At 38.1% G+C, this 22,423-nt stretch overlaps 1 protein-coding gene across 9 annotated transcripts in view; it reads right to left on the minus strand.

Moving 5' to 3' along the window:
- The window catches only part of mctp1b (multiple C2 domains, transmembrane 1b), a 32,653-nt gene that overhangs the window by 5,014 nt on the left and 5,216 nt on the right, over positions 1–22,423 (minus strand). The window contains exons 1-16 of one of the 9 annotated variants that reach the window (XM_037753029.1): positions 14,740–14,909; positions 14,534–14,654; positions 14,316–14,458; positions 14,147–14,226; positions 10,898–11,021; positions 8,388–8,426; positions 7,498–7,662; positions 7,233–7,363; positions 5,507–5,693; positions 5,333–5,426; positions 4,277–4,379; positions 3,946–4,048; positions 3,318–3,419; positions 2,624–2,698; positions 884–1,003; positions 77–187 (exon numbers count right to left, since the gene is read on the minus strand). In XM_037753029.1, coding sequence (XP_037608957.1) covers positions 77–187; positions 884–1,003; positions 2,624–2,698; positions 3,318–3,419; positions 3,946–4,048; positions 4,277–4,379; positions 5,333–5,426; positions 5,507–5,693; positions 7,233–7,363; positions 7,498–7,662; positions 8,388–8,426; positions 10,898–11,021; positions 14,147–14,226; positions 14,316–14,458; positions 14,534–14,651 — 1,695 coding nt within the window. In that variant the 5' untranslated portion in view covers positions 14,652–14,654; positions 14,740–14,909. Of the gene's footprint in view, positions 1–76; positions 188–883; positions 1,004–2,623; positions 2,699–3,317; positions 3,420–3,945; positions 4,049–4,276; positions 4,380–5,332; positions 5,427–5,506; positions 5,694–7,232; positions 7,364–7,497; positions 7,666–8,387; positions 8,427–10,897; positions 11,022–14,146; positions 14,227–14,315; positions 14,459–14,533; positions 14,658–14,735; positions 14,910–22,423 lie in introns of those variants that run through there. The other 8 variants (XM_037753028.1, XM_037753019.1, XM_037753020.1 and 5 more) reach the window with 8 other exon arrangements.

Consider the following 22,423-nt stretch of genomic DNA (forward strand, 5'->3'; position numbering starts at 1 on the left):
GTTAAAACAGTTTTTTTTTAAAAAGACGGGCGTTCATTAAAAGTGTGAACGTGTTGTGTTGTGTTTGTTTTCTCACCATGTCGGCTGTTTCTCTGCTGCAGGAGAAGAAGTAGTTCCAGACGAGCAGCAGCAGCAGAGCCAGAGGCAACATGTAGAGCTCGAAGTTCCAAACGACCACCACAAACAGCTGGAAGAACACATGTACTTAACAATGTACTTACACTATCAGTAAAAGTAATCATTGTGCATTAAAATGTACGTAAAGTATCAGTAAAAGTACTCATTGTGCAGGAAATGTACTTTAAGTATCAGTAAAAGTAATCATTGTGCATTAAAATGTACGTAAAGTATCAGTAAAAGTACTCATTGTGCAGGAAATGTACTTTAAGTATCAGTTAAAGTACTCATTGTGCATTAAAATGTACGTAAAGTATCAGTTAAAGTACTCATTGTGCATTAAAATGTACGTAAAGTATCAGTAAAAGTACTCATTGTGCAGGAAATGTACTTTAAGTATCAGTAAAAGTACTCATTGTGCATTAAAATGTACGTAAAGTATCAGTAAAAGTACTTATTTTGCAGGAAATGTACTTTAAGTATCAGTAAAAGTACTCATTGTGCAGGAAATGTACTTAAAGTATTAGTAAAGTACTCATTGTGCATTAAAATGTACTTAAAGTATCAGTAAAAGTACTTATTGTACAGTAAAATATTCTTAAAGTATGAGTAAGTAGTAAGTACTCATGTCAGTGTAATCAGAGCAGAAATAAAGGAAGTGATGCGTCCTCCATGATGGCGAGCACACACAGATTGGTTTCCAGGTCAGTCGGACGGCGGCGGCGGCGGCGGCCGTCGGGACATGAATGATTTGTGTGTTTCGTACCAGGAAGGAGACGATGCTCCTCTGTGCAGACTCCCACTCAAAGCAGCTGTTGATATACGTCCCGTAGCTGATCAGGACCATGATGCACCTCTTCACGCGGTTAAAGTTCTGCTGGAGCAGCTGACGGACACAAAATGTACATCTTACAATGAGTTATATTCAAATACTTAAAATAAAAAGTCTGGTGGATTCAAGGTAATGTGAATTTTAGCTGCAACATGTCGGAGTACTTTATTTATTTATCAAGTAAAAATGCAGAATATTCTCACAAATACTCACTAGAGCAGAAGTGGATTAATCCGCCGCTGAGAATAGTCCCCAATAAATGTCCTCCCGATTCTTTGATAAAAACTACAGTGATCAGCTGTTTATATACGACGGCGTATTAGGGCCATTATAGGTAATAATAATAGTAATTACAGAGCCGGGGAGGGGGGTGATATTCAGAGAAAATAACTCCTAAATTACAGTTGTAAATTTAGTAGAAAAAACTCACAAATTTACAGGAAAAGTCACTTGAATAGTCTCAGAGACTAAAGTCAATACATTTCCAATTACAAAAAAAAAAATGTAAAGAAAATACCAATAAATTGTGAGGGAAATGTCTTTATTATTTTATGTTTGGGTTGCTGGGAAATAAAATAAAATAAAATAAATAAAATAAATAAAATAAATAAAATAAATAAAATAAATAAAATAAATAAAATAAATAATTCCTGACAATGATGGATACATTTGAGTTGAAGACATCTGTGATACATACAGAGACAAAATACTTTACTGCATCAATTTATACAATATAGCACCTCAAGTATTCATATTTGTCACGAATGTATGACTTTATAATCTCAGAGAATATTCAACTATATTTTCTACAGAGCCGGGGAAGTGGGGCAATATTCAAATATATTATATTTAAATAAATAAAATTACGAGGAAAAAAACTTGAATATTCCCTGAGATTATAAAGTAACGAATTTGCCGTAGAAAAATCAAAAATTCTCTGAGATTAAAGTCACAAATTTATGAGATAAAAAACTCAACCTCATCACACCGCAGACGCCACCGTTAAAAGCTGCGGTAACTTGAGCCGCCTAGTGCAAAACTGTGAGAACGCCAGCCGCCGTCTGAATTTGGTTGCTCTTAAAGTAGCGTTATTATCGTAAGGATCGCCTCTGATCGAGACGAAGGTCCTGAAAGATACATATGTGCATTTTCTTTCATGTGTTGCAAAGTGAAACGATGTGGTTCCTTGACAAAAAAATATATATATTTTTCAGTTTTTTTCTTGTAAATTTGTGACATTAATCTCAGAGAATATTCAAAAAATGTTCCCCTAAATTTATGATTTCTCAAATTCATGAATCTAAGAGAATTTCTTAGTTTTTTTCTTGCAAATTTATGGCTTTTATTGCAGATAATTTCTGAGAATATAATTTTTTTTTTTTGTAAATTTGTGATTTTTTTCCCCGTAGATTTACAACTATAAAATCTTAGAGAGTTTTGTAATTTCTTTTAAATCTCGTAAGTTATTTTCTTAATATTCCCCCCTGCCCCGGCTCCGTAATACAGTTTTTACCTATAATGGCCCTAACACGCCGTCGTAGTTTAAGAAGATCATTAAGCCTATTTTAAAAGATAAACAGTATATTTGTATTTGTAAAGATTGCCGTCTTCAGTAGGAACCGATGGGACAGGAGGTCAGACCAACACAGTAATTAATACTGAACATAAACTCACCTGCTTGGAGACTTTTGGTTCTTCCTCGATGTATTTCTGCTCTGCAGGGACGACCGTCTTCAACGCTGCTTTAACCTGAAGACGAAGACACACACTGAGACTGACAGCAGGTCATGTGACCGAGGACAGAAGTATTCAGAGCCTTTACTGCAGTAAAAGTACTACTACCACACTGTGAAAATACTCCACTACAAGGAAAAGTCCTGCATTCAAAACCTTACTGAGTGAAAGTATGTATCAGCTAAATGCACTTAAAGTACTTCAAGTAAAAGTATTCACTGTGCAGTAAAATGTACTTAAAGTATTTAAAGTTAAAGTATTCACTGTGCAGTAAAATGTACTTAAAGTATTTAAAGTTAAAGTATTCATTGTGCAGTAAAATGTACTTAAAGTACTTGGAGTAAAAGTATTCACTGTGCAGTAAAATGTACTTAAAGTACTTGGAGTAAAAGTATTCATTGTGCAGTAAAATGTACTTAAAGTACTTAGAGTAAAGTATTCATTGTGCAGTAAAATGTACTTAAAGTACTTAGAGTAAAGTATTCATTGTGCAGTAAAATGTACTTAAAGTACTTAGAGTAAAGTATTCATTGTGCAGTAAAATGTACTTAAAGTACTTGGAGTAAAAGTATTCACTGTGCAGTAACTGAGTAGCTTCCCTCTACTGTATAAATGATGTCGTGTTGCCACTCACAGAGTTGTAGATGACATCGAACTCCAGGTAGATGACTCCTTTAGTCGGCCCCGTCAGCTCCTTATTCTTCAACATGTAACTCTTCTGCTCTCCGTTACGGACCTGACACAAATAAAAACACGGCTACAGTTTAGATTTATACTCTTTAAATACTGTATGTATACACATACTGTATATATATATATATAACAAATAAAAACACGGCTACAGTTTAGATTTATACTCTTTAAATACTGTACGTATACACATACTGTATATATATATATATAACAAATAAAAACACGGCTACAGTTTAGATTTATACTCTTTAAATACTGTATGTATACACATACTGTATATATATATATATATATATATATATATATATATATATATATATATAACAAATAAAAACACAGCTACAGTTTAGATTTATATTCTTTAAATACTGTATGTATACACATACTGTATATATATATATATAACAAATAAAAACACGGCTACAGTTTAGATTCATATCCTTTAAAGTATCGACAGGTATCAACACTTCTAATCCATCCCCAGTCTACTTGTGAACTTGTATTAGGATATTTTTTTTATACATTTTAGACGTGTATATTATTATTTTTTATTTTTCTGTGACACTCACATATAATAAAGGGATGGCCACTTTTCCCAGGAAGTCAGCGCTCCGGTCTCTGTCCTCATCAAACACCGTCACCTCCAACACCGAGTGGATGTCTTTAACGTTACTGAGGACAGAGAGACAGAGAGAGAGAGAGAGAGAGAGAGAGAGAGAAAAAAAGACAGAGAGAGAGAGAGAGAGAGAGAGAGAGAGAGAGAGAGAGAGAGAAAAAAGACAGAGAGAGAGAGAGAGAGAGAGAGAGAGAAAGAGAGAGAGAGAGGAGGAACAATAACGGGTCTAATATACAGTATATATATATATATATAAATATATATGTGGACTGCTGGTCACTCACAAGGTGAAGACTTTGTTCCACTCTGGGTTCAGGTTCTTGTAGACGGTGTGAGTCTGCAGTCGGTCGTTATTCAGCTCCAACACACAGAACGGATCACTCTTCCCTACAAACACATTCACATTAACCACATCACAAAGTACTAGAAGTACTATACAGCAAGTAGAGAGTACACAATGTACAAGTACTATTCAGCAAGTATAAAGTACTGTACGCGATGTATGAAGTACAGTACAGGATGTATGAAGTACTATTCAGCAAGTATTACGTACTGTATGGGAGTATAACGTACTGTACAGGAGTACTGTACAGGATGTATATAGTACAGTAAAGGGTGTATAAAGTACTATACAGGAGTATAAAGTATTATACATGATGTTTAAAGTACAGTACAGGAGTACTATACAGGATGTATTAAGTACTATACATGATGTATAAAGTACTATACATCATGTATAAAGTACTGTACAGGGTGTATAAAGTACTATACATGATGTATAAAGTACAGTACATGATGTATATAGTACAGTACAGGGTGTATAAAGTACAGTACATGATGTATAAAGTACTGTACATGATGTATAAAGTACAGTACAGGGTGTGTAAAGTACAGTACATGATGTATAAAGTACAGTACAGGGTGTATAAAGTACAGTACATGATGTATAAAGTACAGTACATGATGTATAAAGTACTGTACATGATGTATAAAGTACAGTACAGGGTGTATAAAGTACAGTACATGATGTATATAGTACAGTACAGGGTGTATAAAGTACAGTACATGATGTATAAAGTACTGTACATGATGTATAAAGTACAGTACAGGGTGTGTAAAGTACAGTACATGATGTATAAAGTACAGTACAGGGTGTATAAAGTACAGTACATGATGTATAAAGTACTGTACATGATGTATAAAGTACAGTACATGATGTATAAAGTACTGTACATGATGTATAAAGTACTGTACATGATGTATAAAGTACAGTACATGATGTATAAAGTACTGTACTGGATGTATAGAGTACAGTACAGGATGTATTTCTCGTATTTTACCGGTTACGTCTGCGACCATGAGTCCTTCGGCTCTCATCACCTTGACCTGCACGATGCCGACGTCTCTGAGGTTGGAGAACGACTTCAACGCACTCTGGAGAAGAACACAACAGGAAGTCATTCACGCTGCAGAGTTTTGTTTTTTTATAGCGTGGGTCTGAGAGTGCTGCTCACGTATCGCTTCAGTATCTCGCTGCGTTCATGCGGGTCGTCCAGCGGCGTGACGGACAGGTCGGCGATGGAGACGTGAGCCGAGGCGGTCAGCGTGACCAGCAGCACCACGAAGCCCTTGGACTCCTCCAGCGGCAGCTCCAGGTGATGAGTTCGTTCCTTAGATAGAGTGGAGAGGTCCAACTGGCAGCTGGACCACAAACACAGTAACACGGTCACATACACTGAGCTCATGATGTGGTGGTCAATGAGAAGGTTCTAGAGATCCTTTATGGTGTTCTACGAGTCCTTTAGGAGGTTTAGTGGTTAATGAGAAGGTTCTAGAGATCCTTTAGGGTGTTCTACGAGTTCTTTAGGAGGTTTAGTGGTCAATGAGAAGGATCTAGAGATCATTTAGGGTGTTCTACGAGTCATTTGGGAGGTTTAGTGGTCAATGAGAAGGTTCTCGAGAACTTTTAGGATGTTCTACGAGTCCTTTAGGAGGTTTAGTGGTCAATAAGAAGGTTCTAGAGATCCTTTAGGGTGTTCTACGAGTTCTTTAGGAGGTTTAGTGGTCAATGAGAAGGTTCTAGAGCTCCTTTAGGGTGTTCTACGAGTCCTTTGGGAGGTTTAGTGGTCGTTGAAGGTTCTAGAGATCCTTTAGGGTGTTCTACGAGTCCTTTAGGAGGTTTAGTGGTCACTGAAAAGGTTCTAGAGATCCTTTAGGGTGTTCTACAAGTCCTTTAGGAGGTTTAGTGGTCAATGAGAAGGTTCTGGAGATCCTTTAGGGTGTTCTACAAGTCCTTTAGGTGGTTTAGTGGTTAATGAGAAGGTTCTAGAGATCCTTTAGGGTGTTCTACGAGTCCTTTAGGAGGTTTAGTGATAGCTGAAACGGTTCTAGAGATTCTTTAGGATGTTCTACGAGTCCTTTAGGAGGTTTAGTGGTCAATGAGAAGGTTCTAGAGATCCTTTAGGGTGTTCTACGAGTCCTTTAGGAGGTTTGGTGGTCGTTGAAGGTTCTAGAGATCCTTTAGGGTGTTCTACGAGTCCTTTAGGAGGTTTGGTGGTCGTTGAAGGTTCTAGAGATCCTTTAGGGTGTTCTACGAGTCCTTTAGGAGGTTTGGTGGTCGTTGAAGGTTCTAGAGATCCTTTAGGGTGTTCTACGAGTCCTTTAGGAGGTTTGGTGGTCGTTGAAGGTTCTAGAGATCCTTTAGGGTGTTCTACGAGTCCTTTAGGAGGTTTGGTGGTCGTTGAAGGTTCTAGAGATCCTTTAGGATGTTCTACGAGTCCTTTAGGAGGTTTGGTGGTCGTTGAAGGTTCTAGAGATCCTTTAGGGTGTTCTACGAGTCCATTTATGTTTGAATGTGAGCGTGTAGAGGGCGGGATATGAGGTGGATCCACGTGCGCACATTTCCAGTTGGACTGTGATTTAGAAAGGGAACATTGCCGGCCGGTGTGTGAACGCACAGTTTTATGAGTCTGTTGTTTTTTTAGGGCGCACGCCATTTTCGGCTTCTGTGAGCGTACATTTTTAGTAAATAAATATAAATGAGACCCGTGGTCTTTATGGAGGTTTCATGACCATTGAGGAGGACACCTTACTAACACACTGTATGTTGGGCTTTTCTTTGATTTGTCTCCCATGTGTTTGTGTTCTTGTACATCTTTTAAACTCCAGGCAGGCCCCCGGTCTCATCCTCTCACAAATAAAACAAATGAATGCAGATAAACACAGAAAAGGCCGACTGACCGTCCGATGAAGTCGTCTCTCCTCCCGGTGTCTCTGTCCCACACTGTGATCTCCAACACTCCTCCGGTCTCTTCATACAGATGGAGGTCAAACTGCTCCCTCCACTGTGGACTCAGGGTCTTTGGCATCGTCTGCACACACACACACACACACACGCACACACAGATGCATCATGGGAAACTTGCTCTTAATGTTCGGAAACAAAAGCCACATCTCCAAACATGAGCGTCTCCCCTGAGTAAACGCTGCTGACAGCGTAGCGTACCTTGCTCCTGTACTTTTGAGGTCCCAGTCTGAACTTGACGTACGGGTCGCTCAGACCGTTGGGGTCCATGGGGGTCAGGTTCCGGCCTTCGATCAGCGCGATGCTGACGATCCCTCGCCAGAGCTGCGATTTCCGATGAAGCTCTGAGAGACGCAATGATTGCTGCTGCTGGTCCACACACACACACACACACACACACACACACACACACACACACACAAACACACACTGAACTTTGTTTATCACGTCTGGAAAAAGAAAGACAGCATGCAGGACCCTGTTCTTCATATGTTTGATTCGAATGGTGATCTGCTTATATATACTATCCTGTATATGCTATCCTGGATGGAAACAGTTTGAAGAACAGGTTCCTGGTTACAGCCAGTGAATGGAAAGGAGAGCATTTACAACACATGACATCATCACTGACTCCGTTTACATGCACCCTAATATTCCACTATTATTCAGAATATTTAACAGACATTGATTGTCTGTATTAATGACTCATTTTCTATATGCTTTGTTTGTATGCACACTATTGCAATAACGAATCATAAAAGCAGCTAGAAAAGGAGGGACATTGATGCTCTTTTCATTAGCCATGTTAACCGCTTAGTAGGAGTGTTGTCTTCATCAGAACCAGGGCAGAAACAGGAATATTTTGTGCATGTAAACGTAGTATAATTTAAGGAGGTCGATACACAACATGTTTGACGTCTATTTGAACTCGCCATGAAAAAAACACGAGGCGAAAACGTCCAATGAGGCCCTGATACCAACATGAGCAAACAGAACAGCGTGAAGGCGTCGGAACAGTTAATGGAAAGCTGTGACGACACACACAGATGATGATGATGATGATGATGATGATGATGCTGATGGTGATTTACCTTAGTGGATCGTTTCCAGGACCTCCTGAGCAGCATAGTCTGAATATACATTAAAATACATTATTGACACTGACTCCTGCAGGATGAGGCTGCAAAAAGCTGTCACATCAGGAGCACTGCAGCTTGTTTTTAAGCCACTAGGGGGCGCTACAGGACAGGTTTGTTTCTAACTACAAGCAGCTACAACAAGTGATGAAGACGAGGTGTACTGCAACTTCTGAAAATAGATCCTAATGTGCTGAATATTCATTATTATGGCCTCATTAGTTTCAGTGATGTATCTAATCTCTCCGTCTTCACTTTTCTCTTGTTGTTCTTCCTCTTCTTTCTATCTCACTGTCGTTCATCTCTTCCTCTCCGACCGGAGCTGGCAGCACAGACTAACACTCGGCCCGATGATTAATTCATATATTGAATAAAACATGGAGGTGACAGGCTGTGTTTAATGTCTTAGTGCTGAGGATACATTTGGACACCATCTTCCAAGATCAAGGAAATATGTAACTGAGCAGAAAACTGTGATTACTGTTCAAATAAGAAATTAAACTGAAACTAAAATATGGAAGCAAAAAAACAAATTTAACATAATGTTTAAATTTAAATACCAATGAAATTATATTACTCAGATATTTTACTTTTTTTTCTCGTAAATTTCTATTTTTTTCTCTCAAATTTATGACTTTATATTCTCAGAGAATATCCAAGTTTCTTTTCGTAAATTTCTGATTTTATTCTCTTAAATTCATGACTTTATATTTTGAGAAGATATGATATATGTTGAATATTCTCAAAGAATATTCAACTTTTTTTCTCTTAATTTTCTGAATTTTTTCCTAGCAAAAATATGACTTTATATTCATTGAGAATATTAAATTTTTTCCTTGCAAATTTATGACTTTTTTATCTCAGAGAATATTGAAGTTTTTTTCTCGTAAATTTCAGATTTTTTTTCTCGCAAATTTATAACTATAGTCTCAGAGAATATTGAAGTTTCTTTCTCCTAAATTTCTGATTTTTTTCTCGCAAATTTATGACTTTACAATCTCTCAGAATATTCAAGTTCTTTCTAAAATATGTATGATTTTATATTCTAAAAAAATATTAAACTTTTTTTTCTCATAAATTTCTGAGTTTTTTCTCGCAAAATGTATAACTATAATCTCAGAGAATGTTCAAGTTTTTTTCTCGTACGTTTCATATTTTTTTTCTCGCAAATTTATGACTTTATAATCTCTGAGAATATTCAGGTTTTTTTCTTGTAAATTTATGACTTTATTCTCAAAGCATATTCAACTTTTTGTCTTGTAAATTTCTGAGTTTTTTTTGCAAAATTATGACTTTATATTCACAGAGATTATTCAATTTTTTTCTCTTAAATTTCCGATTTATTTTCTTGCAAATTTATGACTTTATAATCTCCGAAAATATCCAAGTCTTTGTAAATTTCTGAGTTTTTTCTTGCAAATATATGACTTTATGTTATCAGAGAATATTCAATATTTTTTTTGTAAATTTCTGATTTCTTTCTCACAAATTCATGACTTTATGTTATCAGAGAATATTGTGTTTTTTTCATAAATTTGTGAATATTACCCCCCTCCCCCTCGGTACCATAATCTTTTTTTTTACCTGCATCGGCTCTAATACGTCGTCCTATTATTGTACAGACTCCGTCCATTAGACGGCTACAAGCTCATTTGTTCTCTACTGCGACTGATGAGGAAGAAGCTCGTCACTAGACTAGGAGGTAAAGAAGGAAAGGGTTCACTCAGGACGAAGCGTCTAATCACCACTTCACTCACTTTATTCACATACGGCCTCCACTGATACGCCCTAACCACGCTCTGCTGCAGGAAACAAACACTCATTATTACTGAGTGAGAACTGAACTCAAATCCTCTTATTACACAACATGAGTGAGTGTGATGAAGACAAAGATTGTACTGAGCTGCTGAACTCTCTTAATTTTGATTCTGTAATCCAGCAGTGTTGATTAATTAGTAGATTAATGGATTAGTAAAGTGATTTTCAACCCTTTAAAACAAAGCAATGTCACTGGTTTCATACCTCAACCAGCTGTGACCAGTTACACCAAACACTATTTCTTTAATTGTTTTGTTTGAATTATTTTAAAGTAGAATGTTTCACAAGAAAAAGAGCAAAGATTACGGCGGAGTTTGATCAAATTAAAATCATTTTGTGCAGCAGATATGTGTTTTTTCTTTCTACCTTTCCATCAATTAAGGTTTAAATTGTTTACTGTATCAAGCAAAACTTCCAAATATTAGAGGATTTGCTGCATCTCTTACTGGGAACTTTATTTATCATTTTCATATTTTAAGGATTAAATGATTTAATGATTAATCACAAAAGGAGAAATTAATAAATTATCTTTAGTTGCACCCATAAATTCAGTAACTGCAATAATTTCTTTAATCTAATATGATAGTTGTATTTGCAGTAATAAAACAAGCCAAATGAAAGAGAGCTGTAACGATCAGTATACGTACGGTGGAGTCTCGTCGCTCCTCTAGGGGACTGTCTTTAGGTGTGAGGGTGACGGCCAGCTCCAGGGAGCCCAGGTCCTGATCCGGGTGCTGAGGGTCCTTCAGAACCAGAGTTACAGGTATGGTCCTGTAACACACAGGTAGGACAGCTGTGAATACTGCAGGTGCTGCTGCATGATCAACTCTGCTCACTTCCCCCAAAGAGTCTAGAAGCAGAGAGGCGAAACTCTGGTGCCTTTTGTGATATCAGCGCTGCGGTAGCACTGACGCCATGTTGGACTCCAATGAGTCTGTGGCCATGGATGTAAAAAGAAAGGTCTGAAAAAAAGTCTGAAAAATGTCAGAAAAAAAAAGGCAGAAGAAAAGTCTGAAAAAAGTCCAAAAAAGGTGGAGGAAAGGCAGGTGAAAAGTAAAAAAAAGATCAGAAAAAAAGGTCCTAAAAATGTCAGAAAAATGACTGTAAAATATTAAAAAAATGACTGAAAAATTTCCAAAAAAGGAGGAAGAAAGGAAGAAGAAAAGTAAAAAAAAAGATCAGAAAAAAGGTCCTAAAAAGAATAACAATGTCCAACAAAAAGGCAGAAGAAAAGTAAAAAAAAATGCCCCAAAAATGACTGAAAAATGTCCTAAAAAGGTGGAAGATAGGCAGAATAAAAGTAAAAAAAAAGGTCAAAAAAGGTCATAAAAATGACTGTAAAATATTCGAAAAATGTCTGAAAAATGACCGAAGAATGTCCAAAATATGACTGAAAAATGTTCAGAAAGGCAGAAGAAAAGTCCGAAACATATCTGAAAAACTCTGTGTTTACGTCTGTCCTCTCTGCACACATACATGTGCTGTGTCATGTTTTCAGCGTACTGTTGTTGCTCATGAATGGTAATATGAGACGGTAGAGCAGCCCGGGGGCCACATCGACCTCAAACCACCATGTAATTAAGACCAAAACCAACCGTCCCAATAACACTGAAGTATGTGAGCAATGTGTCCACGCTCTGCACCACCAACACACCACCAACACACCACCAACACACCACCAATACACCACCAATACACCACCAACACACCACCAACACACCACCAACACACCACCAATACACCACCAACACACCACCAACACACCACCAACACACCACCAACACACCACCAATACACCCCAACACACCACCAACACACCACCAACACACCACCAACACACCGCAGCCTAAAAGATTTACTATGAATTATCAACACTGAGATCAACATGAGGAGTTGTTTCTGTGTAATGCATCATCAATAATATAAAGAGGAGGCTCTGTGATCAATGCGTTGGTGTTTCAGAGACAGCTGATAGAGCTGCACACACACTGACATGTTTCACCAACTCCATCTGCTGAAGAAGACCATGTGATGAAAGCTTTACTTTCCATGTGGTGAGACTGTTTAATCCATCACTGACATCTGGCTCATATCGAGTGTCTGGTTTCATTTGACGACAAAAGATAGGAAGTTTATACATGCTGACATTTTTATTTATATAGCCTAAAATCACAATAGCTCTTCAGGAAGGAGGTTCAATAACGCTCCAAACTTACACGAAATGTTGGCGAGATACTGGTATCATATGAAAATGACCGAAAAATATCCAAAAACGGACAATTTTTTTTTTATTTTTTTTTAAAGTCGGAAGAAAGGTAGAAGAAAAGTCCGAAAAATGTCTGAAAAAGGTCCTAAAAAGATCCCAAAAATTACTGTAAAATATCTGAGGAATGTCCGGAAAAAAAGGCAGAAGAAAAATCAGAAAAATGACTGAAAAACTTCCAAAAAAGGCAGAATAAAAGTCAGAAAAATGTCAAAAAAAAGGTCCTAAAAATACCCGGAAAATGACTGTAAAATATCCAAAAAAATTCTCAAATATAACCGAAGAATGTCTGAAAAAAAGGCAGAAGAAAAGTCTAGTTCTAGTGTCATCAGTTTATTTCTCACGACCTGTAGAGCTAATAGTCGGTGGTGAAAGTAAGCCGAGATGGTCCGGTACTCCGTACCACTAATGGATTCAGTGCCGGTACGCAGCTGCTGTTAAGAGAGGACGGCCGATACCGATTAACCGATACCGATTAACCAATACCGGTACCTGGAAGGCTGGAATTCTGTACTTTACTCTCTCCGTCATATCAAAAAAATGTAATTTCACTTGTAAAAAAACAAGTCCTAACTTCTCAATTTCAACACTGTTATTTATTGAGAGCATTTTACCCACAAAATAAAACCTTCCCTCTGCCCTCCCAAACCTCCAGTCTGTCACCATCATGACAACGTCGTCTCGTCTCTCAGACCAAGCTCATAGATTTGGATCTCGTAAATAACCACACTTATGACAGCTTTGGTTTCTCCATGGCCCTGACTCACTGTGACTTACACAAGCTGCAGAAGTGGTAGTCTCACTCTCTCTTTCTGTCTCTCTATATATACTCTAAGTTACTCTCTCTCACCCAGAAGGGAGGCACCTTAGAACCAGAACCAGGACTGAGCGGGGCAGACTGTCAGACCCTGCTGCAGTCAAATGAGAGCTTTTCTAAAGGGACTCACAGGGACCGCCGCCAAAATCAACACAAAATTAAAGTTCCACTCAGTAGCTTTAAGGAGCTTTAAGGAGACCTGTGTATGTTTCTCTGGGTCAACATGTTGAAATCAGCCACCTGACACCTAAAAGCCTACTGACGTTACGCTCCTTGAAAGCTACATCCTCAAATTTGTGGGCAGTTTAGATGTTGATATCTCCTCTTCACAATGCCTGAACAGATTTTAGTTATGCTGCACACAAATCTACCTCTAAACACTCATTTCACAAGTTTCCATCAAGCGAGATACTGGTGTCATATCGAAATTACCGAAAAATATCCGAAAAATTACAGAAAAAAGGTGGAAGAAAGACAGAAAACAAGTCTAAAAAAAAGTCTGAAAAAAAGTCTGTAAAAAAATTCCGAAAAAAAAATCTGAAAAATGTCTGAAAAACAAAAATTGTGAATAATGTCCAAAAAAAAAGAAGTTTGAAAAATGTCAAACAAAAAGTCTGAAAAAAAATCTGAAAAATGTCCGAAAAAAAAGTCTGAAAAAAAGTCTGAAAAAAAAGTCTGAAAAATGTCTGAAAAACAAAAAGTGTGAATATTGTCCAAAAAAAAGAAGTTTGAAAATGTTTGTGATGTCCTGACGTGACAAAGTAATGCAACTGAAAAGAGTAGTTTAGTTTGTGATTGAATATGAGGCTGACTTACCTCTGCTGCTCCAGAGACTCCAGGTAAAGGTAAGCTGAACCCATGAAGTCGTCCTGAAGGCCGAAGTCGTAGTCAAACACCTGCAGAGGAGCAACAAACAAATCTCCGCTCACTCTCGTGCTCATTAATAATTAACATGGAAAAGCTTTGAGCATGAGAGTGTCTTTACCTTCACATACAAAGGGTCACTCAGACAGTCCACGATCAACGTCGTCTTCTCCTCCCACACCGGGTTCAGGTTCTTGTGGATGGTTTTGCTTCTGAACACCTCTTTACCAGCGAGCTTGAACTTCACGTACGGATCACTGCTGCCTAAGAACACAAGAAAAGTTCTCACAGATCCATAAACACAACAACAGAAAAAGAAAAAGAAGTTCAAGACGTTACCTCCTCTGTCCCTGACGGCCAGATTGTGTCCTCTCCTCAGCTCAATCTCCAGCTTGTACATCCCCGAGCTGGGGACGGCTCGCTCAGGCGTGACCCCCGACGAGCACGGAGCCGCCATACCCTGCCAGGACAAATTAATGCATTCATCACAAACTGCACAATCATAACCGCACGGAGCAAAACTCCTCCAAATAAAACTCACCGACATCTTTCAGAGAAATAAAAGCCGCTATAAGAGCCGTCGCCGGAGAGCAGCCTTCACTTCCTCGGTTGTATCTGCACACACCGCCAACATTGACTGAAGTGTCTGATACAGCCCGGTAACTCGTCCCTGGGGCGACCACTAACAGGAAATTACACGAGAGTAGCTTCCTCCCATCTGATCAGTGTTGTCGAGCTGCTGTGTGTTTTTTTTCCATTCTTGTATAAGCCTCACTTCCACTGCAGCAGCAGCATCTCCTCCTCTGCTGTGGCAATGCAGGAACTGAACATACATAACAGACCTACAGTAGAGCCTTATGGCCCAACTCTGCTTCATCACCTGATGTGATGCAACGGACGCCAACGGTTTATATCGTAACTTTCCAAACATTCAGAGAGCGGTTTTATCATCTTGCAACAGGCTGAACTCTGGCAGCTCACGAGCATCATATAATTACATCAACTATACTGTACAGGGACGTATAGTGAAACTTCTCCATCATTTATTACTTCAACCATCAACACACACACAAAACATGGAAACATGGACATTACAAAGTCAATTGAACAACTACAAAGAGACGCAAAACGACCACAAAGAGACTTAAAATAACTGCAGAGACAACAAACCAGAACCAAAAGACATTCAAAATGACCACAAAGAGACACAAAATGACTACAAAGAGGAGTAGAACGTCCACAAAGATACACAAAACGACAATAAAGAGACACAAAACGAGTAAGAAACAAATTCAAAATGACTACAAATATTTGTGAAACAACTAAAAAGACACACAAAATGACAAAAAGATGACCACAAAGAGACAAAAAACGACCACAAAGAGATGCAAATTTACTACAAAGAGAAAAAAAAACACTGCAAAGACACACAAAATAACTACAAAGATACAAAATGACTACAAAGAGACAACAAATAACTACAAATACATTCAAATGAACCGCAAAGAGACACAAAACCACTATGAAAGGATGCAAAATCTCTATAAAGAGACACAAAAAGACACATAATGCAAAGAGATGCAAAACAACCACAAAGAGACACAGAACTACTACAAAGACATGCAAAACAACTACAAAGAGACACAAACAACTACAAAGAGACACAGAACTACTACAAAGACACACAAAACAACTACAAAGAGACACAAACAACTACAAAGAGACACAAAGAGACACAAAGTGACTACAAAGAGACACAAAGTGACTACAAAGAGATACAAAGTGACTATAAAAGAGACACAAAGTGACTACAAAGAGATACAAAGTGACTACAAAGAGACACAGAACTACTACAAAGACACGCAAAACAACTACAAAGACACAAAAAACTACAAAGAGACACAAAGTGACTACAAAGAGATACAAAGTGACTACAAAGAGACACAAAGTGACTACAAAGAGATACAAAGTGACTACAAAGAGACACAAAGTGACTACAAAGAGACACAAAGTGACTACAAAGAGACACAAAGTGCTGTCAGTCCCTCCTGATCTATCTACTGTATGTACTGTGTTGCAGGTTTCACATCCTCAACTGGTGTAATTATTGAAGTTTTATTTTATAAAATGTGATTGTACATGTGTCAGTGCTCCTCCAATGAGAAGCTGCTGTTAATCAAACATTAATGTCTCCATACATCACTCTTAAAGCTGCAGAAGGACTCTGCAGGGGATGCTGCATCCTGTCAACACACACCTATCCACTTACACAGATCAATACCTCTATAATGTGATAATACATGAGCACTTTACTGTATACGACTGTGTGGTATATGAGAAGAGGCTACTTTCAAATACGTCTGGGTCAATGCACTGCAGAAGATATCCACCACAGGAGGTCATAAACTGTTGATTTTCACATTATTTCACTAGAAGAGTCTCCACCTTTACTACTTATTTTCTCCCATTACTGAGTTCTAAAGTGTATTTAAAGAAATCAAAGGATCCTGTGTTGATTAGGGATGCACAATGCACAAAGCGTCATATCAGCGTCTCCTGGCTGCCGGCTGGAACAACAGAAATCAGTTTCACACATTATGAAACAGACTCGTTTCCTGAAGGCTGAAAACGTTCGATGTGTGCCAAGTTTTCTGATCTGCAAGCTGCGGAAATTCCACTGGGTGGTAACTGCAAAAAAACAAGGTAGTAATAATACTAATAATACTAAGAAGAGAGGCTGTGAGTGTCTGTGTGGAGGTTGAATCAGTATGTAGTGTGATGATGTGATAAGTGGGGTAAGTCCAGTTGAGACGTGATGATGGTGTTGAATAAGGAGATGAAGTCAACCAGCTGGGCTGAGAGGACGAAGTGTTCCAGGTCAACTTTACACAACTGAAAACAATCACGTATTATATTATATATATATTCAGCAGCCTGGTACGTTTTGAGGGGAAACAAGCACAGGACTTTGTGTCCCGTGTGACGCTAAAAGTCAACGGTCACTTGTTTTAATGATGATGTTTTTTACTAAACCTAACGCAGTCGTTTTGTTGCATTTTTTTCATTTGTTTTGTTTCAATTTACAACGTTAACCACTTCTTTAAAACCTTTAAAACGTTTAAAACCGCGACCGTAACCCCAGAAGATAACATACACAGGTTATAACGTAACCTACGGGCAATATAGAGTCAACAATGAACCTAACCTGCAGCCGCAAGCTCAGCGGCGAAACAACATCTGACACCTTTCAAAGACTACAAAGAGACACAAATGACTACAAAGAGACACAAAATAACTAGAAAGCGACGCTAAACGACTACAAAGAGGACGATCGCAAAGAAACACAAAACAACTACAGAGATGCAAAACAACTAGAAAGAGACGCAAAACGACTAAAGAGACACAAAGGCGACGATCGCAAAGAGACACAAAACAGCTACAAAGAGACACAAAACAACTATAAAAAGACGCAGAACAACTACAAAGAGACACAGAACAACTACAAAGAGACGCAGAACAACTATAAAGAGACGCAGAACAACTACAAAAAGACACTAAACCTCTACAAAGAGACAAAAAAACAACTACAAAGAGACACAAACCACTACAAACAACAGAAATCAGTTTCACACATTATGAAACACCGACTCGTTTCCTGAAGGCTGAAAACGTTTGATGTGTGCCAAGTTTTCTGATCTAGGTTATAGCGTAACCTACGGGCAATTTAGAGTCAACAATGAACCTAACCTGCAGCCGCCAGCTCAGCGGCGAAACAACTCTGACACCTTTCACGTTACACATGCGTTGTTTATATGAAAACACTGATTGAACACCACACGCCACCAAAAAAAACCCAACATACATAATATTTAGAGTATAAGCTCACATACAACATGAAATACTACAGTTAGAAACACACAGACAAGCTAATAGAAAACCCAGTGAGTGTTTAGTCAGCACTGAAGCCCTCATCCATCGGTGCTATCACAATAACAAAGACCACAGAGACAACGCTTTCTTAACTGACTAATCCAACGTCTTTGTTTTGGTTTCATGGCCGGCAACAACAGCGAACAGACTCAGTTAGAGACCAGCTGGTGAACATAGCGGAGCATTTAGCAGCTAAATAGATTGGTGGAGACCAAAATGGCCAAAATTTTCTGCAAGTTTGGAGCTTGAGATTTAACTTCCTTGGTTGGTAGGTTTTCTAGTTTCATATGATACCAGTATTTTCACTCTAGCTTTAAGAATGAGCCCTCTACAACCTAAAAATCGCAAGTTGCGTTAAAGAAATTAGTGGCGTTAAAATGAATCTGCATAGACACGTTGTTATCTCAGCCCTAATCCTAAATATTTCCAATAACTCCAGAGCATTTTATTTTTTTTATGTATTGACAAAAGAGCAATGTTATCATTTCCAAAATTTCACACTTTGTTATCTAACGAAATATTCTGCTACAATCCATATTTGTTGGCGTTTAGCCTTTTAAAAACAACATTTGCACTGCACACGAAAGTAGTCACGCACTGACGAGTTATATTCATTCTAAAAGGTTATTTAATAGAAAAAGACTAGTTAATTCAATCCAATGAAAACTGACCCCGCTACAACCTAAAAATGAATAAGTTGCGTTATTATCGCGTTAACTTTGACAGCTTTAGTAAAGACGGAGGCAAAATGAGGTTGCAGATATCTCTAAGGAATATGAAAGACAGCAGCAGTGCAGCTCCTGAGGTTGAGGATGATTTCACTGCTTCCTCACGGCACAGAAACAAAGAGTCTTAACTTTACGTGATGGGAGTAACCGGAGTTAACCGCCAGAGTTAACAAGCTGCTTAGAGGAGGATTAACTGTGAACTGTGTGGCAGTAAATCAGGAAGCAGAGCAGCAAACTGAGAATAGCAGCAGATCACACACAATCCCATCAGCTACACACCTATTTTAGGATGGTGTATTTGTGTTTACACACACACATCTGTGTGTGATCGCAGCCAAGGAGGATTTAGTCTTTTGTCTGTCAGGATTATTTCCAGTACCTATATATATATACTGTATATACACCACTAATTTCTTTAACGCGTTAACATGACTTGTGATTTCTAGGTTATAGAGGGCTCAGTTTTAAAGCTAGAGTGAAGATACTGGTATCATATAAAACTATAAAACCTGATGAATCCATCGGTAGCATCCATGTCATACTAGCTTGTAAATAACGCTCCAAATTTGTTCAAAGTTTTGTTGAGGAAAAACTGACTGGGCTGAAAAAATACGGAAAAATGCGGAAGAAAAGCAGAAGAAAAATCTGAAAAATGTCTGAAAAAAAATCCGAAAAAAGGTGTAAGAAAGGCAGAAGAAAAGTGTGAAAACGGCCCAAAAAATTTCAGAAAAATTACAGAAAAATGTCCAAAAAAAGGCAGAAGAAAAGTCTGAAAATGGTCTGAAAACAGTCAGAAAAATGTCTGAAAAAAGGTGGAAGAAAGAGAGAAGAAAAGTCAGAAAAATGACCGACAAAAAGACCGAAAAATTACCAAAAACAAATCCAAAAAAGGCAGAAGGAAAGTCCCAAAAATGTAAAGAAAAAAGTCTGAAAAATGAAACTACATAACCTGATGAATCCATTGGTATCAACCATGACATCTCCCTTTAAGTTACATTTTGAACAGATAAAAAAATGTGTGATTAATTTGCGATTAAATATTTTAATCGATTGACAGCCCTAGTTATGAGTCAAGCTCAAAAGTACTACATTTCCCATAATGCAACTCAATAGCACCTTACATTAGACCCTTCCTCCCTTGTAAAACCTTCGTGCTACATTCAGCACCATTTTTACTGGATAATCAAGTGACGGCCATGACGTCAGCTTTCTTTATTTTAGAGCTGCGACTAACATTTATTTTCAATATCTATTAATGTGCCAAATATCTTCCCAATTAACTGATTAATGGTAGTGAAAAAATATTGTATTTACTTTCATATATGACAGAAAGAAAAGCAGCAAATGTTGCTTGAAAAGAAAATAAATTTAAAAAATGATTTTCTTTTGATCGACTAATCAATTAATCAGCTAATCTTCTCAGCTCTACTTTATTTATGTATTTATTTATTTTCATGACCAGTAGCCGGATCTTTATGTGTCACATGTAAAGTGACAAACTAGCACCCACAACGACAGACGTGTGAAGATTAGAGACGGTGGCGAGGGCGGCTGGAAATAAAGTCAATAAAAGCGGTGAGGAGAGTTAAACATCCATCTTCTTCATGTCCTCCATAACACAACGGTCCAACCTCAAAGGGCCCATTAACATCAATACTGCTGCCGATACACACCTCCGTGATCAATACGGCACAGGAAGAGGAAAGCTCTCTCAGAGAAACACACTGATGTACTTTAACTTCACTTCACCATTTCATGATACTTTATACTTCTACTCCACTACATCTCAGAGGGAATATTGTACTTTTTAACACTTTGTTTACATTTATACTACAGATATTGATCCAGAAACCCTCACAGGTACTGCATTTAACATAAAACAATATGCTCCAATCATAACATGTCAAACTGCAGCCCAACAGGCAACAACAGCTGTCAGTGTGTCAGTGTGCTGACTTGACTATGACTTGCCCCAAACTGCATGTGATGATCATAAAGTGGGCATGTCTGTAAAGGGGAGACTCGTGGGTACCCATAGAACCTATTTACATTCACTCATGTGGAGGTCAGAGGTCAAGGGACCCCTTTGAAAATGGACATGACATGTTTTTGCTCGCCAAAATTTAGTGTCAGTTTGGAGCGTTATTTAACCTCCTTCATGACCTGCTAGCCTGACCTGGTCGGTACCGATGGATTCTTTAGAGGGTTTTTTTTCAGACATTTTTCTGACTTTTCTTCTGTAATTTTTCAGACATTTTACGGATATTTTTCAGTCATTTTTCGTACCTTTTTCGGACTTTTCTTCTGCCTTTTTTTCGGATATTCTTCTACCATCTTTCAGACATTTTTTGGACCTTTTTAGGACATTTTGTCTGACATTTTTTGGACTTTTCTTCCTCCTTTATATTTGACATTTTTCATTCATTTTTCAGACTTTTCTTCTGCCTTTTTTTCGGACATTCTTTGGTAATTTTTCAGACCATTTCAGATATTTTACAGTCATTTTTAGGACCTTTTTTCTGACATTTTTTTTTACTTTTCTTCTGCCTTTCTTCATTCTTTTTTCAGACATTTTTCAGACATTTTTATGTAATTTTTCAGATATTTGTTGGACATTTTTCAGACAAAAGCATCAAAGTACCAAAAGTAAAAGTACTCATGCGCAATGCCCCATTTCAGAACTATATATATATATAATAATTTAATATTGAATGACTTTATACGCTGCTATATTGAGTATCTTTATCGTCTCTTAATCTATAATAATACATCATATTTTATTTGAAGTTATCTTTATGCAAACTACTCTTGATGCTTTGTGTACTTTCAGTACAAAGCTCAACAAAAATCTTTCATTTTAAGAGCCAATAAGTGACGTTGTGGACATCAGGTAGACGTAACCGAATAAATATCACAAGAAACACATCTTCAGACCTCCGTCGTCCAGATGGCGATCAAATAGAGCGCCGTGATGCTCACCGACAGCAGCCGACCACATGTGGAGGCGAGCGAGAAGGGTTCATCCCAGGAGGCACAGCGAAGTAACCCTCGGATCACTAGACGGGACTCTGCCACCGGGGCCTCGCTTATTAAGAGATCCAGGGTCGAGGAGGACGAAGGTGGTAGGGGGGGACGATACAGACCAGGTGAGGTGGTGAGACGGACGAAGAACTGAGGATACTTCAAAGGTAAGTCCAGATTGGCAGAACTAGACGCAGCGAGTCTGTGGTGCAGTCGGTGTTACAGCTGAATGAATGAATGAAGGAGCGAGAGGTGAGGAGGAAGAGGAGGAACCGTGCTGGTTGGCTCCACTATAATCCTTCTCCAGTGGAGTAATCCTGACTGACAGGACAGAAGTCTACTGAGGTCACAGACACCTCTAAGGTCAGTCTAGAGTCCTAAATACAGACCTTAAAGTCTGAATCCTCCTTTATATTTATTTATACTATTTACTATAATCATACACTTCTACGGACTTTTACTTTGGAAATCTCTAAATGAATCCAGTAAAAATGTTTCAGCATGTATGTAGTCAGAGATGTCCTGAAGTCAAATATATCAGGATCATTGG

This window comes from Sebastes umbrosus, chromosome 19 (assembly GCF_015220745.1).
Source record: "Sebastes umbrosus isolate fSebUmb1 chromosome 19, fSebUmb1.pri, whole genome shotgun sequence".
In the NCBI taxonomy this organism is placed as follows: Eukaryota; Metazoa; Chordata; class Actinopteri; order Perciformes; family Sebastidae; genus Sebastes; species Sebastes umbrosus.